The sequence below is a fragment of the Lynx canadensis genome, chromosome C1 (genome assembly GCF_007474595.2).
Source record: "Lynx canadensis isolate LIC74 chromosome C1, mLynCan4.pri.v2, whole genome shotgun sequence".
NCBI classification, from domain to species: Eukaryota; Metazoa; Chordata; class Mammalia; order Carnivora; family Felidae; genus Lynx; species Lynx canadensis.
Window position 1 is genome coordinate 161846468 of NC_044310.1, and position 25271 is coordinate 161871738.

General features: G+C 39.1%; 1 protein-coding gene across 1 annotated transcript in view; it reads right to left on the reverse strand.

Annotated features, from left to right (window-relative positions):
• The window catches only part of SP3 (Sp3 transcription factor), a 60423-nt gene that overhangs the window by 34901 nt on the left and 251 nt on the right, over window positions 1–25271 (reverse strand). Inside the window, exons 2-4 of the mRNA XM_030323734.1 lie at window positions 24650–24804; window positions 23978–24100; window positions 14433–15792 (exon numbers count right to left, since the gene is read on the reverse strand). Coding sequence (XP_030179594.1) covers window positions 14433–15792; window positions 23978–24100; window positions 24650–24804 — 1638 coding nt within the window. The remainder of the gene's footprint in view (window positions 1–14432; window positions 15793–23977; window positions 24101–24649; window positions 24805–25271) is intronic.

Below are 25271 nucleotides of genomic sequence, written 5' to 3' on the forward strand. Positions count from 1 at the left end.
CATGAAACATCCATACAAACATACTTATCTACAAATAATCATGTAGAACACTGTGGGAAAATGCACGTAATACATTGTTTGAAAAAGTTACAAAGCTGTTGTGTACATGACCTCAATTTTATCAAGACACTTAATAGTATATAATATGCACAGAAAAACAGACTGGAATATTATACAGCAGATTACTAGGAAATAATTTACCAACTTTACTGGCTGTGGGATTACTATTTTTTTTCTGTTTCCTTTTCAGAGCTGTCCTGAATTTCTGAATCTAGGACTCTTGTTATGTTTCTTCTTTCTGATTTTCTGCTGAACAGATAATTTTCTAATGGATTGATAATTTTCTATCTTCTGGTCTAATTTACAAATTAAAAATTAATTTTTATTCTTGTTACTTATATAAAAATTATAAATTTCTACAAAAAGACTAAATCTATTCTCCATAAAGATCATCCTCCTAAAAATGACAAGAACCTTTACCCACACCTAGATTTATTTTCATACTTAGCGTTCCATTTCTTTTTCAACAATATAAACATTAACTACCAAAAATGAATGCTATATATTAAAACATAATTGATAAAATGAGTTCATAATGATATCCCCCAAAACTAAAGAGAATCTTTGATAGGACTAGGACACCAATTCATCCAATTCATTCAAAAACAGATACATTTTTTAAAAATGAATTTAATAGCTTATCTTGTCTTTTTTTTTTTGAGCAGCAGGCAAAAGTTTATTGGGAATTATAAGATTGGAGAATAAGAACAGTAGGAAAACTCTCTTTACAGAGAGGGGATATTCGAAAGCTAATGCCCTTATCTTGCCTTTTTTGTACAAACCTTTTTTTGGATAACCAAATAGCTAATAAGGGAAAGTTTTTTTATGGGAGAATCAAAAGTTGTAACACAAAAAGATTCAGAAGATTAGAAAAATCACCATTGTACAAACCTTAACGAAATAATCCAAAAGACGATGAAAAGCTGTTAAAACCATTAGTTGAGAAGCGGAGAGCTGGAGACACATCAACCAATAAAATAGTCTCTGAATCCTAATTTGAACAAATTAATCCTAAAAAAAGCCTCTACATTTTTAAAAATTTATTACTGAAGTATAAATTGGCATACAGTGTCATATTAGTTTCAGGTATACAAAATATTGATTTGACAATTCTATACCTTACTCAATGCTCACCACAATAAGCGTTAGTCACCATCTGTCACTATACGTTATTACAATGTTATTGACTATTTTACACTCCCTATGCTGTACTTTCATTTCCATGGCTTATTTAGTTTATAACTGGAAGTTTGTATCTCTCAATCCCCTTCAACTATTAAAAACACATTTTTTTAACCAACTGGGGAAAGTTAAACATTATAAGGATATTAGGTAATATTAAAAGATTACTAGGAGCACCTGGGTGGCTCAGTCAGTTAAGTGTCCAACTTCAGCTCAGGTCATGATCTCATAGTTCATGGGTTCGAGCCCCGTGTAGGGCTCTGTGCTGACAGCTCGGAGCCTGGAGCCTGCTTCGGATTCTGTGTCTCCCTCTCTCTCTGCCCCTCCCCTGTTCGTGCTCTGTCTCTGTCTCTCAAAAGTAAATGTTAAAAAAATAAAAAAAAAAATTAAAAAAAGATTACTAGAAATTTAGAGTATGGTAAATAATATTGTGCTTATGTTTTTAAACATCCTTATTCATCAGAGCAGTTTTCAAACATCTTAAATCTTTTAAACTCATGATCACTTTTAAACTGTCAAGGAGCTTTTGTTTGTATGACAATGTATGTCAAGGAGCTTTTGTTTGTGTGAGTTATACCGATTTGCCAGAGGATGGGGTGAGGGAGAATAGCTGACTATGAAGTGGTACGGGGAACTGGTAGGAGTGATGAAATGATACTGTATCTTGAGTATGGTGGTGATTACACATAAGTGCATGTGGACGTCAAAATGTGCAGAATTATGCACTAAAAAGGATGAATTTCTCATTTAAGTTATGTCTGTATAAAAAATGAGAATGGGAATGCAAACTGGTGCAGCTACTCTGGAAAACAGTAGGGAGGTTCCTTAAAAAACTAAAAATAGAACTACCCTACGACCCAGCAATTGCACTACTAGGCATTTATCCAAGGGATACAGGTGTGCTGTTTCGAAGGGACACCCCCATGTTTATAGCAGCACTATCAACAATAGCCAAAGTATGGAAAGAGCCCAACATCCATCGATGGATGAATGGATAAAGAAGATGTGGTCTATATATACAATGGAGTATTACTCGGCAATGAAAAAGAATGAAATCTTCCCATTTGCAACTACATGGATGGAACTAGAGGGTATTATGCTAAGCGAAATTAATCAGTCAAGAGAAAGACAAGTATCATATGACTTCACTCATATGAGGACTTCAAGGTATAAAACAGATGAACATAAGGGAAGGGAAGCAAAAATAATACAAAAACAGGAGCACCTAGGTGGTTCAGTCAGTTAAGTGTCTGATTTCGGATCAAGTCACGATCTCAGTTTGTGAGTTCGAGCCCCGCATCGGGCTCTGTGCTGACAGCTTAGAGCCTGGAGCCTGCTTCGAATTCTGTATCTCCCTCTCTCTCTGCTCCTCCCCTGCTCATGCTCTGTCTCTGTCTCTGTGTCTCTCTCTCTCTCTCTCTCTCTCTCTCCCCTTCAAAAATAAATAAAAACATTTAAAAAAAGTTTTTAACAAATAATATAAAAACTTAAGAGACTCTTAAATATAGAAAACAGAGCTGCTGAAGGGATTGGGGGGGTGGGCTAAATAGGTAAGGGGAATTAAGGAATCTACTGAAATCATTGTTGCACTATATACTAGTTTGGATGCAAATTAAAAGATTAGTTAATTAAAATTTAAAAAATTAAAAAATAAGAAATAGGAAAACATTTAAAATTTTTATGTACTCAAAGGGCCTTTGTTTACATAAGTATAATCTATCAATATTTACCATATTAGGAATCAAAATGGGGAAAACTTAAAGCTGTATTAATTTTAAAATGAACTCATTAGACGTTAACATAAATAACATTTTTATGGAAAATATATTTTCAAAATGTGAGAACAGTATTAAGTCTTTCCAAATCTCTTTAATATCTAGCTTATTAGGAAACAACTAGATCTTTATATAAGCTCCTATGTTCAATCTGTTATCACCCATTGTGTATAGCTTTAGGAAACTCCACTGCACACTATATGTGAAGTGAGAGTAAAAAGGGCAAATAACATATTAGTATTATTATGAAAATACCTTTGATCTCACAGACCCCCATGAAAAGGGTACCAGGGACTCCCAGACCACATGCTGAGAATCATTCCATTTTGGGTTAAAATTACACAATTCTGAAATTTTACTTTAAAATACTCCAGAATAAAATTTTAAACAGCAGAAATAGAGGAAACAAGAATGACAGAACACTGATAAACGTTGAAACTAGGAAGTGGTTACATTAAAGTTCACTATACATTTCTCTGCTTTATGAAATTTCCCACAACTCTCAAATAAGTTACAAGTATTTTACTGTCAGTTAAACTTAATTTTTTTTATTTTAGAGAGAGAGAGCAGGGGAGAGGAGTAAAGGGGGGGGGAGAGAGAGAGAGAGAGAGAGGGAGGGAGGGTGAGAGGGAGGGGAAGGGGGGGGGGGGGGGAGAAGCTTAAGTAGGCTTCACGCTCAGTGCACAGCCTGACACAGGGCTCGATCCCATGACCCTGGGGGATCAGGACCTGAGCTAAAATCAAAAGTCAGACATTCAACCAACTAAGCCACCCAGGTGCCCCTAAACTGTTAATTTTTAAGCTTTATTTATTTTTGAGAGAGAGAGAGAGAGAGACAGAGCGTGAGTGGGGGAGAGGCAGAGAGAGGGAGACACAGAATCTGAAGCAGGCTCCAGGCTCTGAGCCGTCAGCACAGAGCCTGATGCGGGACTTGAACTCATGAACCACAAGATCATGCCCCAAGCCGAAGTCGGACGCTTAACCGACTGAGCCACCCAGGTGCCCCTAAACTGTTAATTTTTTATCCACTTCTGTGATCACTATTATTTCCGCATTTCCCACTCATTTCCTCTGGAACCATTTTTCTACTTAATCCTTCAGTAGTTAGTTTAGTGAGGTCTTTGAATAGTAAACTCTCAGGCCTTGAATATTTAAAATGTCTTCATTACATCCTAATTCTTGAGTAGAAGTTTAATTGCATATAGAATTCTTGACTGCTGGTTATTTTCTCTGAGTACTACGAAGATATTACTACACCATCTTCTGGCATCTGTGTGGCTGATGATAAGTTGGTAGGTCTGCGATTTCTATGTAAGTAATCTGTCTTTTCTGTTAAAATTTAAGATTATCTTTCTCCGTAATTTTAGTGTAAGTCAGGGGTGAACTTATTTTTGTTTTCCTTAATACCTGAAGTAAAATTTTCATCTGTGGACTGTATTTCTTCAACACAAGAAAATTCTCATCCATTATCTCAACAAATACTACTTCTCCTACCATTCAATCTATTCTCTTTTTATAAAATTCCTATGCTGGTGGCTCTCGATCTTTCAGGTCTCCTGACTGCTTGTTCATTATTTCTATGCTGTATTGTGGGCAAATTCCTCAGTACATCACCATTCGCTCATTCTTTTCCTAGGTCCAGCCTAAAGATTGCCCTATTTCCTCCTTCCGTTCCTCCACAAATTTATTTCACCTAATCTAAAACAATGCTGACAAGACACACCACCACCAGTAAAAAAGAAAAAGCACTATCAATTAAATATTGACATGCCATGGATTGTGATATATACTCCATGTTTCAGAAATATTAAATGTTAAACAATGTGTGTTTTAGAAGCAATGAAGTATGTTTGGCGTTTCTAGGATTTCTGATTATTGGTTTACATATCTACCCTTGTTTTACAACTTCCTTTTTGTCATTAATGATTATAAACATACTGATCTTATTTTATTATTTTTTTTTTTTTTAGAGAGAGAGCACGAGCAGTAGAGGCAGAAAGAATCTTAAGTAGGCTCCAAGCCCAAAGCATAGCCCGACAGAGGGCTTGATCGCACAATCCTGAGATCATACATGACTTGAACTGAATCAAGAGTCAAACATTTAACCAATTGAGCCACCCAGGTGCCCCTAAACATACGGATTTTAAATTAAACTCTTCAACAGGCTGTTCTTTCTTTAATCTGACATGAATTAATTTCCTAATTATTGATTTTATTGGCTATCTTTCATAGATTTTTGCATTCACCAAGCATTTTAGAATTTTGGTTTTCAAGTTTATCTTCAGTAAAATTTTTCTCTCTGTATCCCAAGTCTGGAATTGTTGCAAGTGCCTCCACAAATCTCTCTGGCCCCAGCACAGATCCAGATCTTATATTGGATTTAAAGGAAATATTAGGGATATCACAAATCCAGACTCTGAGCTAACAGTTCAGTGTTTCAGACTGGTTCAAATGCTGGTCAGATTGTGTTCCTGTCCTCCTATTCCCTGTAACTTCTTCACATTTCTCTAAGTGTACAGCCTCATTTAAGCCATACCTTGGAGTAACAGAGACCTACACTGTTTTAAACTCCCCTCTAACAAAAAGGAGCTGTACTCCAGCTCTTGGTTTTGGTTTTGTTTGTTTATTTGTTTGTTTGAGGGAGAGCACACACATGCAAGAAGGGAAGAAGGGCAGAGAGGAAGAGGGAGAAAATCTTAAGCAACCTCGATGCAGGGCTTGATCCCACGACCCTGGAATCATGACCTGCGCCGAAATCAAGAGTTGGATGCTTAACCAACTGAGCCACCCAGACACCCGCCAGCTGCTGGTTTTAAGCAGTGAATCTGATTCTTGGCTCTTCCTTCCTCATGTGGGGTTACTTTTATCGATATTAATAGATAATTAAATAGGATATAATTCCTGACTTAAATACTTAGCAGGTATGTTCATCCTGTTAAAAAAAAAAAAAAAGGAACTAAAAATTAAGCAGGATTAAAAAACTCTACAGGCGGGGCGCCTGGGTGGCGCAGTCGGTTAAGCGTCCGACTTCAGCCAGGTCACGATCTCACGGTCCGTGAGTTCGAGCCCCGCGTCGGGCTCTGGGCTGATGGCTCAGAGCCTGGAGCCTGTTTCTGATTCTGTGTCTCCCTCTCTCTCTGCCCCTCCCCCGTTCATGCTCTGTCTCTCTCTCTGTCCCAAAAATAAATAAACGTTGAAAAAAAAAAAAAAAACAAAAAAACAAAAAACTCTACAGGCAATATAATTATAATATTAAAAAACATACATGACACCATGTTTTATCTTGAGAAGAGATTAGAGACTTCCACATTCTACATTAAAATTTTCAAAAAGAGGGGCGCATGGGTGGCTCAATCAGTTAAGCATCCAACTCTGGATTTCAGCTTAGGTCATGATCTCACATTACATGAGATCAAGCCCACCATCAGACTCTGCACTGACAGCTCAGAGCTTGCTTGGAATTCTCTCTCTGCCCCTCCACTTCTTGCACGTGTGAGCACTCTCTCAAAATAAAGTAACATTTAAAAAAATTTCCAAAAAGAAAAAACTATTTCCATAATGTTTTTATTTTCCATACCAATCATGTACCATACTTTTTTTTTTTTTCAACGTTTATTTATTTTTTTGGGACAGAGAGAGACAGAGCATGAACAGGGGAGGGGCAGAGAGAGAGGGAGACACAGAATCAGAAACAGGCTCCAGGCTCCGAGCCATCAGCCCAGAGCCCGACGCAGGGCTCGAACTCACGGACCGCGAGATCGTGACCTGGCTGAAGTCGGACGCTTAACCGACTGCGCCACCCAGGCGCCCCTGTACCACACTTTTATAAGCAGATAAAGCAACTTCAATAAGTACAGAAAATACACACAACTGAATGAATAAAAAGTACTGGGGAAATCAGAGTATGAATGATTTTCCCAAGCTTTAAAATAAAAATTTTAGAAATTTCCAAAATTTAGTGAAAGACCATGACATGCATATACAGTATACAGATCACAAACGAAGAGTTCATAATTAGAAACAAAGCAGGGTATACTGAATAATATCTAACTAAAAGATCCTCAGATTGTGTTAAATAAAACACTTTAAGGTCTACATAAAACAGTAGCTAGGTTGATCCTCTATTTGTATAAGAGGGCTAAAAGATTTACCAATTACCTTAAATCATCATGGATCACAGTCATTCACGTTTTTTTTTCCATTCTTTAGCTCTACAAAGACTGCATTTCCCACCATACATTCTGTTTTTCAAGCAATAGTTTTGGCCTTTTAGCAGCATTTGCCCATTCCTATAATCAGCCAATTCTGACATGTGATTAATTAGATAAAACCAAAAATTATTACTTTCACTTTGTTATAATCACCAATAAAAATGTTTCAGAAGATATTTCCCCCTACACTTACCATGAAAAAAATACAATAAGGCTAGAACCTTCCTCCAAAAAATGAAAGAAAAAAAAAACATACTGATGTAAATTAAATAGCAGAACATCAAATCAGTGTAGTATAGCAAAAAACAAAACAACAGAAAACCCACAAAGGCTAGTTGTAAAAGCCTTGGGCCAGTTTCCTTCTCTACCCAAATGTTAGAAAAGTAACAAGATTATTGCAAGAAAGAATTACATTATATATCTAAAAACACCTAAATAGTAGTTGACACATTTTTCTCTTTTACCCTTGCCCTTCAACACTTAACTATGAAAAGTTTTAAAAACCAACTTTTTGTAATGCTTCCATTTTCTCCCTATAATTTTAAAAAGCACAGCTACCAATTAGTCCACAACTATGCAGTTATCCAAGGGTAATAGGAAATTCCAAACATGAGGCTTTTTGCTCTAAAGAAGTAATGAGAGGTGCCTGGGTGGCTCACTTGGTTCAGCATCTGACTCTTGATTTGGGCTCAAATCATGACCTCAGGATTTGTGGGATTGAGCCCCACACTAGGCTCTGTGTTGCTGACGGAGCCTGCTTGGGATTCTCTCTCTTCCTCTCTTTCTCTGCCCCCCCCCCCCGCAACTCACATGCACACACTCTCTAAAAATAAATTTAAAAAACCTTAAAAAAAAAAAAAAGAAAGAAAGAAGACAGACTTCAAGCTGTATTACAAAGCTGTAATCATCAAGACAGTATGGTACTGGCACAAAAACAGACACTCAGATCAATGGAACAGAACAGAGAACCCAGAAATGGACTCACAAACATATGGCCAACTAATCTTTGACAAAGCAGAAAAGAATATCCAACGGAATAGACAGTCTCTTTAGCAAGTGGTGCTGGGAAAACTGGACAGCGACATGCAGAAGAATGAACCTGGACCACTTTCTTACACCATACACAAAAATAAACTCAAAATGGATGAAAGACCTAAATGTAAGACAGGAAGCCATCAAAATCCTCGAGGAGAAAGCAGGCAAAAAACCTCTCTGACCTTGGCCACAGCAACTTCTTACTCAACACATCTCCGGAGGCAAGGGAAACAAAAGCAAAAATGTACTGGGGCTCATCAAAATAAAAAGCTTCTGCATAGCAAAAGAAACAATCAGCAGAACTGGAAAGCAACCGACAGAATGGGAGAAGATGTTTGCAGACGATGTGTCACATGGAGACTTGGTGTCCAGGATCCATGGAGAGCTTGTCAAACTCAACACCCAGGGGACAAATGATCCAGTGAAGAAATGGGCAAGGGACGTGAATGGACACTTCTCCAAAGAAGACATCCAGATGGCCAACCGACACATGAAAAAACGCTCAACATCACTCGTCATCCGGGAAATGCAGATCAAAACCACAACAGGATACCACCTCACACCTGTCAGAATGGCTAACACTGACAACTCAGGCAACAGCAGATGCTGGCAAGGATGCAGAGAAAAAGGATCTCTTTTGCACTGCTGGTGGGAATGCAAACTGGTGCAGGCACTCTGGAAAACAATATGGAGGTTCCTCAAAGGATTAAAAACAGAACTACCCTATGACCCAGCAATTGCACTACTAGGTATTTACCCAAGGGATGCAGGTGTGCTGTTTCAAAGGGGCACATGCGCCCCAATGTTTACAGCAGCGCTATCAACAACGGCCAAAGTATGGAAAGAGCCAAGGTGTCCATTGATGGATGAAAAGATAAAGAAGATATGGTATACATATACACAATGGAGTTTTACTCGGTGGTCAAAAAAAAGTGGTCTTGCCATCTACAACTACGTGAATGGAACTAGAGGGTATTATGCTAGGTGAAACTGGTTGGTCAGAGGAGGACAGATGTCATGTGACTTCACTCATATGAGGATTTTAAGAGGCAGAGAAGATGAATATAAGAGAAGGGAGGCAGGAATGATACGTGAACAGGTAGGGGGACAAAAACATGGGAGACTCTTAAATGTGAAGAACAGGCAGAGGGTTACTGGAGGGTTGTGGGAGGGGTGATGCACTGAATGGGTGGGGGGCACTGGGGAGTTTACTCCTGAAATCACTGATGCACTGTATGCTAACTTGGATGTAAATTTAAAAAAAAAAAAGAAAGAAAAAGAAAGAAGCAATGATTTCCATAAACCTTTCTTCCTACCTCAAACACCTGACTGAATTTTAAATGTGCCCAGTCTTGAAGGATAAATTTGTATTTATATAACAAAATCTGCTAGAGAACTAAAATTTGAGAGCCTGAGTAAAGGCAGTCTTGGTGTGAACTCTGGGGACATTTTCTGACCAGAAAAAATGTTGGAAAGAGACATAAATCCATACTTTGTCTCTCCCCACTGATTTTCAAATACACAGCAATGGTAGACAAAATAAAACTTCAAAAAACAGAACTTCTCTAAAACAGCACGCATTTCTCAACGGGAAAAAAACAGAAATGTAATTAGTGAGTGGGGTTGCAACTTGGGGCATGATGAGCTGCTCTATGTTCAGTCTGGTTTCTAAGGGATAAGAGGCACTAAACATACCCATCATGAGAAGGGGCCCAGAATCAGATGCACTGCCTTAAACAGGCAGGAGCTGGTCATTTTTGTTAAAGGGAAACTTAAGAAAAACAAAAAGTCAAAGCAATTCCAGAGCCCCAGTAAAAAATCTGTGTCTTCTCATTTATTGTAAAATTGTTACATACTTAACAAAAACAAAAATTCAAACCAATGATGTAAAAGTATTTGAAGCATTTCATCTGGGCATACTATGCTCTAACACAGATTTAAAAAACCTTATTCTTATTTTCAACTAAAACACATCCTAAAATAATTTATCTTGCTTCTTGCCAATTAAAACTCCAACACACGAAGGGATAGTTTTCCTATCACCAAATCTCCCCCAAATTAAAATTTCCTGGGTTTCATTGCTAAATATGCTGTTGTATACTATGCAGCATTTATTCTCATTCTACTTTCTCAAAAATTTTCCCCATTCCTTTAAAACTGGAACAAAATTCACTTTTAATGGCCTTCTTTTATTTTATTTTACCCTTCTTTTATTTTACCCTTCCTTGCCACCATTCAATAAACTAAATTACCACTTTAAAAAGTCCACTTCATATTTAATTCCTACAGTGTTGTTATTCTGATAGTATTTTAGAAGTAATGCATTTGAAGTATTTGGTGCTTTGTAACACTGATTTATGACCAACATAAATCCACAAAATCACAAATAAATTCCCTAGGGACGTTTTTCTAACATGTACAGATCTCTACAACCTTAACTTTATTCAAGCTTTAAAAACTGGTTTCGAAAAACTACCAGCTAAATCTTCAGAAGTCTGTCATTCTCAAACTTTTTGGTCTCAGAACTCCTTCTAAACTCTTAAATATTACTGAAGTCTCCAAAACTTTGTCTGTGTAGATTATATGTTTTGATATTTACCATATTAAAATTTATGACAAACTGTAATTGTTTCGTTTAAAAATAGTTAATTATTATGTCAACATAAATTAACATTTTATGAAAAATGATTTTCCAAAAATATACACAAAAAGTTTAATGAGACACCATGTTTTACATTTTTGTGAATATCTAGGTTAAAAGAAAACAACTAGAGTCTCATACTTGCTTCTACATTCTATCTGTTTGCAACATGTGGTTTGGGCTGAAGCATAGAATATCTAGTCTTACAAAGATACGTGGCTAGAAAAGGAAGAAATAATTTGTCTTTCAGTCAATTGTGGGTATTCTTTGATACTGTATCAAACTTGACAAGTGGCAGTTTCTTATAAGTCAGTGGCAGTGTAAAATCTGAAACCATATTGATAAACTTTCCATACACTTGTTACAGGTGTATCTCAAACTTCGAATGGATCTTTTTACTGCTGCATGATTTTGTAACATGAACTGGTTATCTGACAACTACTGGTTCACTGAGTTATCACACAGATCTTCCAAATGTTGGCACATTTTGTTATAATACAGTATCAAATCCTATTTATTAATATCATATCCATCTCATCAAAAAAGTAATTATTAACAAGCAATCAAGTTCACAGAAATAAACTTGAGTTTTCCAAAATTCTAATTTTCACTGGAAAACCCAAATTTTATCATTGGTAGCAAATACTGTTAGGCTTTTTTCCTTAAGTGATAGGCTCACTTAAATCTTTTTTTTTTTTTTTTTGAGAAAATATTTGCACTTAAATACATGAGTCTCTCAATAACCCTAGTTTGTCAGTTGTTCTTTCAAGTAAAAACACTCTTTCACAAAAATAGCATTTAGTTCACCTTGCAACTCACACAACTGCACAATTGGAAAAGAAATTTTTTTAAAGATAATCACCTTGTTTATAGTATGACGCAGAAATTGCTTCATTAAAGCATACTTCCCATTTTGTCACAAAGAATATTACAAAGACATAGCAGGAACTGCAAATTAAATACGAGGCAGCACTTCACATCCACTAGGATGGCTATAATCAAAAAGAGGGGTGCCTGGGTGGCTCAGTCAGTTAAGCATCCGACTTTGGCTCAGGTCATGATCTCACCATTGGTGAGTCCACGCCCCACATCCAGCTCTGTGCTGACAGCTCGGAGCCTGGAACCCACTTTGGATTCTGTGTCTCCCTCTCTCTTTGTCCCTCCTCTACTCACACTCTGTCACTGTCTCTCTCTCAAAAATAAATAAACATTAAAAAAAATAATAAAAAAATTAAAAAAGATAGTAACGGGTGTTGGTAAGAACGTAAAATGGTGAAATGGTGCAGCCGCTTTGGAAAAAGTTTGGTAAGCAGCTCTTCAAAATGTGAAACATAGTTACCGAACAATCCAGCAATTCCACTCCTTAGTACATACCCCAAATAAATAAAAACATGTCCACATAAAAACTGTCCTCAAATGTTCACAGCAGCATTATTCACAATAGCCAAAAGGTAGAAACACAGTCTGTCAACAGGTAAATGAGTAAAATGAGGTATATCTATACCATGGAGTATAATTCAGCCACAAAAAGGAATGAAATACTGGCCCAGGCTACAATACAGATGAAACTTGAAATTATTATATTAAATGAAAGAAGTCAGACACAAAGAAGCCACAAAATGCACGATTCCACTTATCTGAAATAATCGGCAAATCCAGAACAGGCAAATCCAAAGAGACAGAAAGTAGATTAACAGTTGCCAGGGGTTAAGAGGAGGGAGGGAATGAGGAGTGACTGCTGATGGGCATGGGTTTTTTTTGGTTTTTTTTGTTTTTGTTTTGTTTTTTGCAGGGTGATGAAAATGCTCTAAAATTAGATGGTGATGATGGCTGTACAAGTGTGATTACATTAAAAAAAAACAACACTGAATTATATACTTTAAAGAGTGAATTGTGAACTTTACGGTATGTGACTTGTACTTCAGTAAAGCTATTTTTTTAAAAAAGACATGCAGCCCTCGAGTCAAGATTTAGTAAAAACAACTATTTTGACTGGTTCATCAAGGTCATTCTTCAGTGAAAATAGCATTTTTCTTTAACTGCAAGCACATGGTCATGAAGAATACAACAAGCCTGGAAGTGGTACTACTGTCATTTTTGCCAGGACAGAAGCCATTTTAGCCACCATCAGGGAAATGTCAACATGATGAAAAAGGCAAATAACATCAGTATTATGAAAAGTGGTGTCCTTGACATCAAGGACCTCTGAGAGGGTTTCTGGGATCCCCAGGGATCCACAGACCATGCTTTTATAATGGCTGCTCTAAACCACTGCTTCAGGAGGCTCAAATGCAATTAAAGTCTTGCCAAGTACAGATCTGAGGCTTCAGAACAATTCTGATTTTCTAAGCATATATGACAAATTTCTTCAAAGAAAAAAAGTAATATCTATGGTGATGGGAATTACTTCAAAAAATTAAATTCAAGTGTCCTAATGTAAGAATTTGGAATCTTTGACTCACTCAGGTTATAATAGTAGTACAATCAACACAATAACCCAAATACAAAATAGAAGAGTAAAACTAAGGATTTAGTGAACATCAAAACACTCAATAAAACGTTATCTAAAGAACATTAAAGTAATAATGATACCATCTCTTTTACAACTGTTTAATTTCTTTTTTTTTTTTTTTAATTTTTTTTCAACGTTTTTATTTATTTTTGGGACAGAGAGAGACAGAGCATGAACGGGGGAGGGGCAGAGAGAGAGGGAGACACAGAATCAGAAACAGGCTCCAGGCTCTGAGCCATCAGCCCAGAGCCTGACGCGGGGCTCAAACTCACGGACGGCGAGATCGTGACCTGGCTGAAGTCGGACGCTTAACCGACTGTGCCACCCAGGCGCCCCTCAACTGTTTAATTTCTACACAACATTCGAAAAATAGACTTCTGAGATTTCTACCCATACTATCAATAACCATGTATCTAGCACGGTTAAATTTAATGCTCAGCTACACACCTATAAGAATAAACTATCACAAAATCAAAGAATTTTAGGTCTGGAAGGCACCCTAGATATAGTCACCTAGTCCAACAACCCCATTTTATATAATGAGAAAACCAAGTTTGCAAGAGAAAAAGTAACTTGGCCAAAATCACAGCTAGGTAGTAGGAGAGACAGTCTTGGCTCCCCGTGCTATGTTTTCACCATGCCAACCTAATTCCCCAACCAAAAATAATGCATAAAACATTTAACTTACATCACACCAAGCACAACCAAGACACCTTACCTGCCAAATAAAAATTTTGTAATGCCACCAATCAACACCAATCAAAGGTGAAAACAGATATAAAATTGGGGAAAAACTACAAACATACTTGGCATAATGGAGAAATGAATCCTTGACTCCAAAACTTTTCAGTGAAGAACAATCTGGAAGACACTCTGATGTCTACCTTTCATACAAACATAGGGAAATGTATCATCACCTTTAAAGATACCCAGATACTGAAAACACCTTAAACCAAAAAATATCCCTACATGTTAACAAATCACTGATCTATGGCATGACATGACTTAAGACTCACCTGCAGGACTGTCAGCATTCTCTCCCGGGTGTAGCTGTATACCAGTAGAATCTATAGAGTTCACTGTAACTGTCTGTAGATTTGGCAACTGACCAGTGCTTAGACTAACTGGAGTTGAAGTCAAGGCTCCACCTGCTGCAACTTGACCAAGCGTGAGTGTCTGAACAGGCGTCAAAGTTATTTGCTGGGCAGCAGTATTCTGTATTTGTAAATTCTGCAAGTTCTGGACCCCTTGTACTTGAAATGTTTGCCAAGTTATCTGTCCAGAAGGGGTCACTGTCTGTGCCTGAATTAAAAAGGTTCCAGGATTCAGCTGCAACTGAAGATTTTGCAAAGCCTGTTGTGATATATTTTGACCACTGGCTTGCACACCATGGATTGTCTGTGGTGTAATACCTTGCACAATTTGGGCTTGACTGGTTGGCTGCTGAGACTCTTGAAGTTGTAGATGTTGTACAACAGGCTGAGCTGTAGAAACCTGAATATTCTGAGCCTGTGTCTCTTCAGAAACAGGCGACTGGATATAATTTCCCTGAAGATCTGAAGAATGGACTTGCCCACTAGAAGTAGTCAAGCTATTTGTGTTTTGTTGTAATATACCTGTACTATCTATAGTAACAGGCAACTGTGATGAAGAAGATGTTGGCACAAATAAATCTGTATCAGTATTCGTTTCATTAATATCAGGAGAAACCCGCTCACCAGTCCTTTCTGAATTGTCTGAACTATCCATAGCTTGTCCTGTGTTTATCAAATGTCCATCGGCATTAATGCCTGCAGTCATTGTCTGAGAACTGCCCGAGAGTCCCAAAGAATCTAGATCGACACTATTGATTGGTACAAAGGTAATATTTCCTGGCAGACCAAGAGGCACATTCGCAACTACTTGGGTTTGGCCAGGAAAAGATGAACCACCAATTGCAACTCCCTGAACCTGGACTTGACCAGTCTGTGGTATGAGATTCTGGATATTAGCAGGAGGTGTTCCAGAGGCAAGCAAGGTTTGATTAGAGCCAGGAATGATCTGAATTTGACCACTTTCTTGATTTATACCCCCATTATCTGAAGAGCCTGTGAAACCAATCTGAACTTGCTGACCATCTGTTGACTGAATCTGTGGTATTACTTGATATTGAACATTGGACACTGTACCATTTGATGAATCTGATCCTGGTGCAACTGAAAATATTTGCTGATTCTGCAAATTCTGAAGGGGAAGGACATACTGCCCACTCGAAGTAGCAGCACTTGGAATCTGTACTAGATTACCAGCTTCATCTTTTATAGTTGTAGGTGTGGCTGACAAAACCTCCCATCGGTTTGGTGCTCCTCCTAACTGTGCAGAAGACAAATCGCCTGTCTGGATAAAGAAAACAAAAAATGTTATGCGATATATGTCTGTGAAATATTTGAATCAATCCTCAAAAAAATCTTAAAAACTGACATAAATCCTACTACCTGAAATTAAAAGTTCTCTTAGTAACACAGTAGACTTCAAATACTGAGACAGTACTATATAAACCATAATATTTACTATTATTTCCAATTTTGTTAATTATTACAAAGATAACCCATGCTATTTGAGCAGGAAAAAAATTCAGAGTATTCTTTGTTTTATGACCACAAACTGGTCTTCTATTCCCTCACCTATGATCTCTAATCCATACAGTTAAATAAATAAAAATACAGGTGGCTAGAAAAGATTATGAACCGCTCAAATCAAACATTATCACAAACACTGAGGAGTTCAAAAAATATATATACTAAAATACGTATCACTAAATCAGGTACATTATATTTGTGTACGAAAAGGAAACATAACCAGTACAGTGTTATCAAATCACCTAAATAAGAAAAATTAAGATTTGTGTATTACTGCTATAAACCTTAAGTCAAACTATTAAAGCTCCCCTTTTATGGCACATGTTAATGTCCTCCAGAGTAAACTCTTGGCTAGGACTATTCCATTAGCAAGCCATCATATTCTTTATTTTTCCCATGAACTACAAAAAAAATATGAGACCTTAAAATTTTTTAATGAGGAAAGATTATTGCCCTGTGACCACATGACAAAGTCACTCCACCTGAAAGGTTTTTCCAGAATCTAAAAGCTGGAGGATACAGACATGATTTTATCTACCACTCTATTTATGTTTGCAGGAAAATGACAGACATATACATTGTGTATTCTGTTACGTAACAGAATTTAGTTATCATCCTCATATTTTACAGATTGAGCAACACAGGAAAGCAGAAAGCAATAAAATCTTACACATCAACATCAAAAGGCAAAATTTTTTAAGAAAATAAAGGTAATGTCTCACATTGGAGCCGTTCTTTTAATGCCAAGTACTATGATAGTGATTTATGAGATTATTATCATCTACTCCTTACAACAATTTTGTTAGGTAGGTGTTATCACTATTCTCATTTCACAAATGAAAAACAGAAAAATCACAGCTATGGGGCGCCTGGGTGGCGCAGTCGGTTAAGCGTCCGACTTCAGCCAGGTCACGATCTCGCGGTCCGTGAGTTCGAGCCCCGCGTCAGGCTCCGGGCTGATGGCTCGGAGCCTGGAGCCTGTTTCCGATTCTGTGTCTCCCTCTCACTCTGCCCCTCCCCCGTTCATGCTCTGTCTCTCTCTGTCCCAAAAATGAATAAACATTGAAAAAAAAATTTATAAAAAAAAGAAAAATCACAGCTATCAAATGGCCAAGATAGGATTTAAAACTAGGCCAAGTCTAACTACAGAACCTAGGCCTTTAATTCATACCAAACTTGTCTCCCACTAAGATCAAGGGTAAAGACACAGAGAAAAAGACCTCATATGAATTACCCTCAAAATAAAGTCATTCCTATGCCACTTCCTTCTCCATCTATATGTGAATTCCTATGACTATGCTTATCACTAGACAATGAAAACATAAGCAAATCTAGTCCAGCATTCTCAACCTAGGACCCATGCTTGGGCTTCAAGGGATCTCTGAATCCTCTAAAATAACACAGCAACTTTTTGAGAAAGTACAACTGGGGAGCAGAAGGATAATCTAGGGTTACACTGTATTCTCAAAGGAGGTCTTTGACCATAAAAAACAGTTAAGACATATACTGTTCTCTCAGTATAAACCAGTCCACAAAACTTAATACAAATATTGTAGAACCAGATTTTAAAAGTTTCTTAAAGAAACTCACTACCTAATTCTCATGCAGACGCATAGTTGAAAAGCATGTATTTCAATGGATGAACCACAGTTTAATAACTCAATTCAAGACATTTGAGCATATGTGCCAAGTTGAAATAAGCATGAGTAAGCACATGAAACACACACTCTCTATTTTAAATGGTTCACAGTTTATCCAAGCAGACACAGAAATACATGCTACTACTATGTGAATATAGGTGTGCACTAGCCATAGAAGGGGAACATAGAAGATTGGGGGGGAGGGGTGGGAAGGTATCACATGAGATATTTAAAGTACTCTTAGAATAAATTTATGATTTCACTGTAGGCATCTAGGAAAGAGAGATAGGGGCATTAATAAAGGCATAAAAAAATATTCACAAACAAAAGGAAATTCTAAAGAATGGACAGTTTGTGGAGTTCAAGAGAATCCAGAAAAGGCTCATATTCATAGAGAAAAGTAATGGGGAACAAGACATTTTTATCAAGGCCTGTAGTTAATGGCTTTGTAGATCCTGCTAAGGAGTTTGGACTTTATCCTGCAGATAATAAATGAAAGCTATAAAAGGTTTTTAAGCAAGTGATGCAATCAGGATCTGTGTTTTATAAAGATAAACTAAGGCCCAGTGAAGGAGACTGAAAGAAAGGCGGAAGAGACTAAAGACAGATAAACTGTGGGACCCAGTACAAATGTGTAAGCTTCAACTAAAATAATCATCTTTTAAATACAAACATTTAAACTTATCAAACTTAAATTACTAAAATGAAGACCAGTCATTAAAGTTGCATGTCATTCTTCAACTTCTATCTGGTATAGGAATTATAAGCTTAAGTCATCGTTCTCAATATGTGAGTAATAATTCATGTTTCATTTCAGTCTCTTGGCATCTTAAATAATCTAAAGACATTTACATCTAGACTTTATACTGAAATCTACACTAAAATATGTCTAATATCCAATCTTTATCTTCCTAAGGTTGTTGTTCACCTCTGAATTTTGACCAGCATTAAATTTACAATTATTCAACTTATATCAAAGAATACAGTATCTCGGGTACAGATTGTTTTATCATACTGGCATTTTATCTTTTTTCATTCTTTAAAAAAAGTCAAATTTATGGCATCTAAAGTATTTTTTTTTTTTTTTTACAAAATAGTAGTAAAGGCAAATAATCAACCATCAGTGAACAGCTTTTTAGTCAAGAAATTCCTTGAAAATAAATATAACTACTCAAATGACAAATCTGACTAAGTACTATCCAAGGATCCAGAAGTTAAATAAAATAAATTGTGGTACCACTTTTCCCAAAAATGCAGGTCATTAATTGAAGGGAAATCCCCAAACGTTAAGTAACACAGCATGATGCATCTGAACTTTTTGAATAAACCTAAGGAGAAATGCATACATAAGAAATATTTATGAAGCACAAACCCAGAGGGAAGAAAAACAGCAACAAATAATTTAAGCAAGAGACAGGCAAAAGGGATCTTTTAAACGAAATAAATTTAGTTTTAAAAAATTTACCAATATTAATTTTTTTAATAGAATTGGAGGAAAAACACTGAATCAGAAAACTTAGACTTTCATGGTTTAAGCCACAATTATGTTTGGAGGAGGTAAGTATATTACATTATAAAGAAAAGAACTGAATTCTAGCTAAAACTGTGAGATTGTGTGTGATTTAAAGCAGGACTCAATTTTCTTATGTTAAAAATGGGGGTGGGGGCGCCTGGGTGGCGCAGTCGGTTAAGCATCCGACTTCAGCCAGGTCATGATCTCGCGGTCCGTGAGTTCGAGCCCCGTGTCAGGCTCTGGGCTGATGGCTCGGAGCCTGGAGCCCGTTTCCGATTCTGTGTCTCCCTCTGTGTCTCCCTCTCTCTCTGCCCCTCCCCCGTTCATACTCTGTCTCTCTCTGTCCCAAAAATAAATAAAAAAACGTTGAAAAAAATTAAAAAAAAAAAAATGGGGGTGGGGGGCACCTGGGTGGCTCAGTCGGTTAAGCATTCAGTTAAGCATTCGACTTCAGCTCAGGCCATGATCTTGCAGTTGTTGAGTTCGAGCCCTGCGTTGGGCTCTGTGCTGACAACCTGGAGCCTGCTTCAGATTTTGTCTCCCTCTCTCTCTGCCCCTCCCCCACTGGTGCTGTCTGTCTGTCTCTCTCTCTCTCAAAAATAAATAAACATTAAAAAAAATTTTTTTTTATGGGAAAACTGGGACACCTGAATGGCTCAGTTGGTTAAGCAACTCACTCTTGATTTTGACTCCAGTCAGGATCTCACCGATCTGGAGTTCAAACCCTGCTTCAGGCTCTGCGCTGACAGGGCACAGAGCCTGCTTGGGATTCTCCCTCTCTCTTTGCCCCTCCCCCTCCCCCTCCCCTGTTTGAGCGAGAGAGCCCACACGCCCGCTCTCTCAAAATAAGTTTTAAAAACTTAAAAAAAAAAAAAAGGGAAAATTATTACCTCACAGGATCTTAAGAATCAAAATAAAGCGTTATGCTTTATAAACTATAAACCACTATGCTATAAACCACTATGCTATAAAGCACTATCCTAAAATCCTATCATTATGATTACTCAGATTATGAGGACACAGCATGATTTGAATGCCTAGTACAATCCCTGGCATAAAGATCAGTAAATATTTATTGAATGAATAGTTAAAAGTATTTACTTTAAAATCACTGCAAAGAAAATGACAGAAAGAATGGATCAATAAAACTGACCTTGAGATATTAAAGTCTTCTATGAAAAACTCCCAATTTTAAACCAATTTCTTTCCATAATTCAACAGTAAGTCCCCCCAAACTTTCAAAACTATACAGCCTTTACTAAGCCCATTCATTTGTAAGAGAAATTTCATTAGCAGCACCCCAAAGAGATGACGATTCATAAAATCAAGAGACCAAAGTAAAAACATGTGATGTTAAGCTATTGGAAACACTAATGTTAGGCTTATTGGAAACACTACAGAAACAAAAGAAGAGAGACCTAAAAACACATAACCCAGGCAAGAACTAGCATTTGGTTTAGGTTCAAGATAACTCTCAAGAAAAATCCACCAGTGTTTGTCTCAGTAACTCTTCATATGCTTATCAGACAACTAACAAACACCAAGCTGACATGGAAGTTGGCATTATCGCAAAAAGTTGTAACTTGAAGGTACTCTTAGGTCTCCCTCTGTACATAAACACATAATCACACCGTAAAAAGGACCAAAACCAAGAGTAGCCCTAGGACGTTGCTATAGCAATTCATTACAAGGGCTTTCTCCAGTGCAACCAGGCATAAAAATGGAGGGGGGAGGAGCAGTTGAATGGGGAAAAAAAAAAAAAGAGGCTATCTTCTCAGATAATACCTGTGGAAGGGGGGGAAAAATGCATAGCACTTATTGCATAGCATTTGGAAAGGATTATTAACTTCTCAGTTCCCACAAATGGCTTTGTGAAAGCCAGAACCCGGCAAGGACAAAGTGTTACTGGAAACAAAAACAAGTGTGAAGCTAAGGTGGAAAGAAACTAAGAACGACTCAAGTTTCTTAAAATCTTCAAGGAACACTAAAGAACTCAAACCAACTTCAAATAAAAACAATTACCCAATTAACTGATCACAACTTGAAGTACAAATGAAATAAGCAAATAAATAATCCAGAAACTCACATGAATACAGATTGGACAAATTAATGTGACATAAAGGTCTACTTCTTATATTTCTTGATTTATTTTTAAACAACTTTTAATAATAAAGTACAAAAAGGGCTTTGACATCAAACCAACTTTGGGAGTCCATGCTGTGGAACATTACAGTTGAGAATGCTTTATGATTAGACCTATTCAACACTGGTCTGAAGGTAACCAAACATTCTTGGCCAGGATCCAGAAAGAACCCCTAACATATTATAACAAATTCTAAATTCAAAATACTTAAAACAAATCTCCAGTGTAGCTCACTGGCTTTTCAATGCCCTTTTAATCTTAAAATACCAAACTCAACTAGCATAAAGTTGAATTTTATGTGTACATTTCCACTTGATTTCATACACAATACTATATGCAATGTGTTACCCTGGATTAGATCCTGGAACAGACAATGGGCATTAGTGGGGAAAAAAGTAAAATGAGAATGAAGTCTGTAATTTAGTTAATAATACTGTATTATTGTTACTTTCCTAGTTTTGACAAACATGGTTATATTAACATTAGGGGAGGCTGGGTGAAGGGTATAATGTAACTCCCAGTTCTATCTTTGCAACTTTTCTATAAATATAAAATTATTGCAAAATAAAATTTTAAAAAAGCACAGCTACAAAAGCTCTTAACAGGCCTCTCATGATTCCCAGTAATTTGAGTGATTACAGTTAGATTACCTAAGCACATTCTTAAGTAGAAAAAAAATGCCCATAAAAATTGCTTAAATTTTTTCATTTTCTGAGATGTGCATGTCTGAAATTCATTTTTAAAATGGAAAACTAATTTTCCCACTTGCTAAGGCAAACATACTCAAGCCAGTCTTGCTAATTCTACTCTGTGAAAAAAATTTATGCATGCATACCAAACATACAAAGAAAAAAGTGCTCCTACTGATTCTAGTTCACGTTCATCTGGCGGGAAATGTGATGTCAGTAGAGATATGGTAACTGAGAGGAGGAGTCAAAGAGGCAAGGAAACAAGCTCCCTACAAGTATATGGCCACAGGAGGATGAGACTAGAGACAGTGTTCTACTCCCAGGACTGAGATTCCCATCTACAAGTACATATACATATACATACACATATTTTTCACCCATAACTTCCTCCTTCACTCCTCCCCTCCCCCTCCCCTAACAGTGAGCTATATACACTTGCTAAGTTGTGGTTACAAGTTTTTGTTCTAATTGAAAATATTTTAAAAGATAAGTAGAAGCAATCTGCTTCACAATTTTACTTGTACAGTGGTTTTTTTTAAGATAAACAATTTGTTTTGGCTCTATGGGCCTAGAGGAATAATTCATTAAAAAACGCTTACCAATCCATAAGTTTAAAAGTAACAATGCCTCTCACAAATATAATTTTATGCTTTTACATTTTAATCAGCTTACAAAAGCACAAAACCTAAAATACTTTCTAAGACATTAAAACTACTCATATACCTCTACAATATAATTTGAAGCACTAAAAATACAAATACAATATTTAACAATATAGCTTAACATTAGCTTCACTTTTAGTTCCTAGACATACTAAGAATTTCCTGCAGACTATGCCAAATATCAAACTTTTCTGTCTATAGTGACTATTCAAAATATCTCTACACAAATCAATTCCCATAATCCACCTCAAAAAAAAAAAACTGGGAGAGGTTTTAATTATTTAACAAGTGAACACATCCACATGTTTAACACAACAGCGACGATTCAAACAGATAAAATTCACAACTGATTGTCTTAAAAATTTTGTCTAGCTAATTTGTATTAAGCACTCAAGAAACACACTGACCAGCTCCACCCTCTGCCCCCAAACTAAAAACACTACAAACAGGATCCCATCACATTGTATCAGACCGGTAATCATAACAAAATGGAAATACAGCTCTGCCAATCACATTCAACTGTAAGTACAGTATACGTTAGTATGCATGTAAATACAATTCCTTACATGTACTTTTGTTTCTAACACTGGTATTCCATATTCAATTTCAAAAGCCAAAGTATCGTCTAAGTAACTTCGCGGATTTCAACCGTCGCGAATTAAATGTTTCACTTACTCCACTTACGAAAAATCACAAATTTAAGTCATCTGCAAAAACTAAAATTCATCAATTTAGAATGGCCACTAAAAAAAAAAAGCACTCACAAAGTATTCACTGCTGCATACAGAAAGGTAATTCAAAGACTAAACCTTCATTCCTTTTTTGGTTTCTTTTTAGCAATTGAAGATTTAAATCAGTAAGAACTAGTAAGTTGCAGCAGAAAAAGCTCCAGGTTCAAAAACACTAGAAACTAAAGACACTGCCTCTGTAGTTGATACTATCTATGGCCGATAGGCTGTGCTTGAAAATTTTGTAGTGTTCAGCGAAGGAGTTTTCAGCACTGATATGAAATGCTCAAACATCCATTTTGGAGTCCTCCACCCCCGCCCTCTCTGACTTCATTTTGTAGTGAATTTGGATCGAGGCGCCACAGTGACAATTTAGAGAAAGCCGGGGCTGGCCTCTGATCCACAGAGGCACGCGAAGGAACCCGAAAGGGCGCCCCGGCTGCGCGATCCGTCCGTATCGCGGAAGACGCGGGCGCCCGGGAGGCCTTTTGGGCAGGCGGGCGCGCCGCAGGCCCGGGATGGCGGGCCCAGGGCCTTGGCGGGGGCGGGCCGCGCGCGCGAGACTTACCGCTCCGGCGGCGGCGGGGGCCCCGGCTGCGGCAGCCGCCTCCTCCTCGTCGTCGCCCGGCGATGGCGGCCCTATCTTGCTGCAGGTAGCGGCCAGCAGGGCGAGCGGTGACGGCTGAGTGTCCTACCCCCGATGGGCGGGTTCAGAGAGGGAGACAGGGGGAGGGGGTGGCGGTTAGGGCCGGGCCGCCGCTCGCACAGGAAGTGCGCCTCGGTCCTCGCAGGCTGCGCCCGGGCGAGCGCCAGCCCGCGCTCTCCTCCTCCTCCTCGACTCCGGCTCGAGTCCTCCCGCTCGCACGCACACCAGCTCCACCGTCCGCGGGAAGGCGGGCGGCAGGCTGCGCGCCGGGCCTCCACCTTCCGCCCGGAACCCACCCCCGGGAGGGCGCACACGCTCTCACGCTCGCGCGCGCACACACACATACACACACACACACACACACACACACACGCGGGCGCGCGCGCACACACACACACTCACACACACACTCACACACACTCACAAAAAGGCGGCGGGAGGGGGAGCGCGGGCGGGGTCGGAGCGTTGGCGCCTCGGGCGGGCAGCTCCCGGGGCGGGGGGAGGGGAGGAGAGAGGCGCGGAGGGAGGGGAGAGGCGAGGGGAGGAGAAAGCGGCGCTAGGGGGGAGCCGGGCCGGGGCTCAGCCGCTCCTCACCTGGGCCGCCGCCGCCGCCGCCGCCACCGCGCCGTTTCCGTGCTGCTGCTGCTGCTGCTGCAGATACTCGCCGTGGCCGCCGCCGCTGCCGCCGCCGCCGCCGCTGTCCACGTCCAAGGCAGCCATTTCCTCTTGTTTCACGGGCTTTTCGGGAGCTGCAGGCACAGCGCGGGGGGGTGGGGGTGGGGAGGAAGGCGGGTGGAGGAGAGGGAGGGGGCCCGCGGGCCGAGGCGAAATTACTCCGAAAGCCCGGACCGAGTCCCCTTCCCCTCCCCCACCCGCCCCCCGGCGGCGGCGGCGGCGGATCCCTCCTCCTCTCCTGCTGCTGCCCCCGCCCGCCGCTGCCTGTAACCCTCCTCCTCCTCCTCTTTCCCTCCTCCTCCTCCTCCCCGCGCTGCCCCTGCCCCCTCTCCTCTCCTCTCCTCCCCTTTCCCTTCGCGCCGCTCGCTCTCACTCGCGCTCGCTCCTCTCGCACCGTCAGTCACTCACACACGCCCGCCCGCCGCCCGCGCCCGCACACGGGGGGATGCGCTCCCGGCGGACCGGGCCGCCCGCCCCAGGGCCCGGCAGGGACACGGCGTTGCTGGGGCTTAAGGGGTGGACGGTGGCTGGCCGGGAGGGG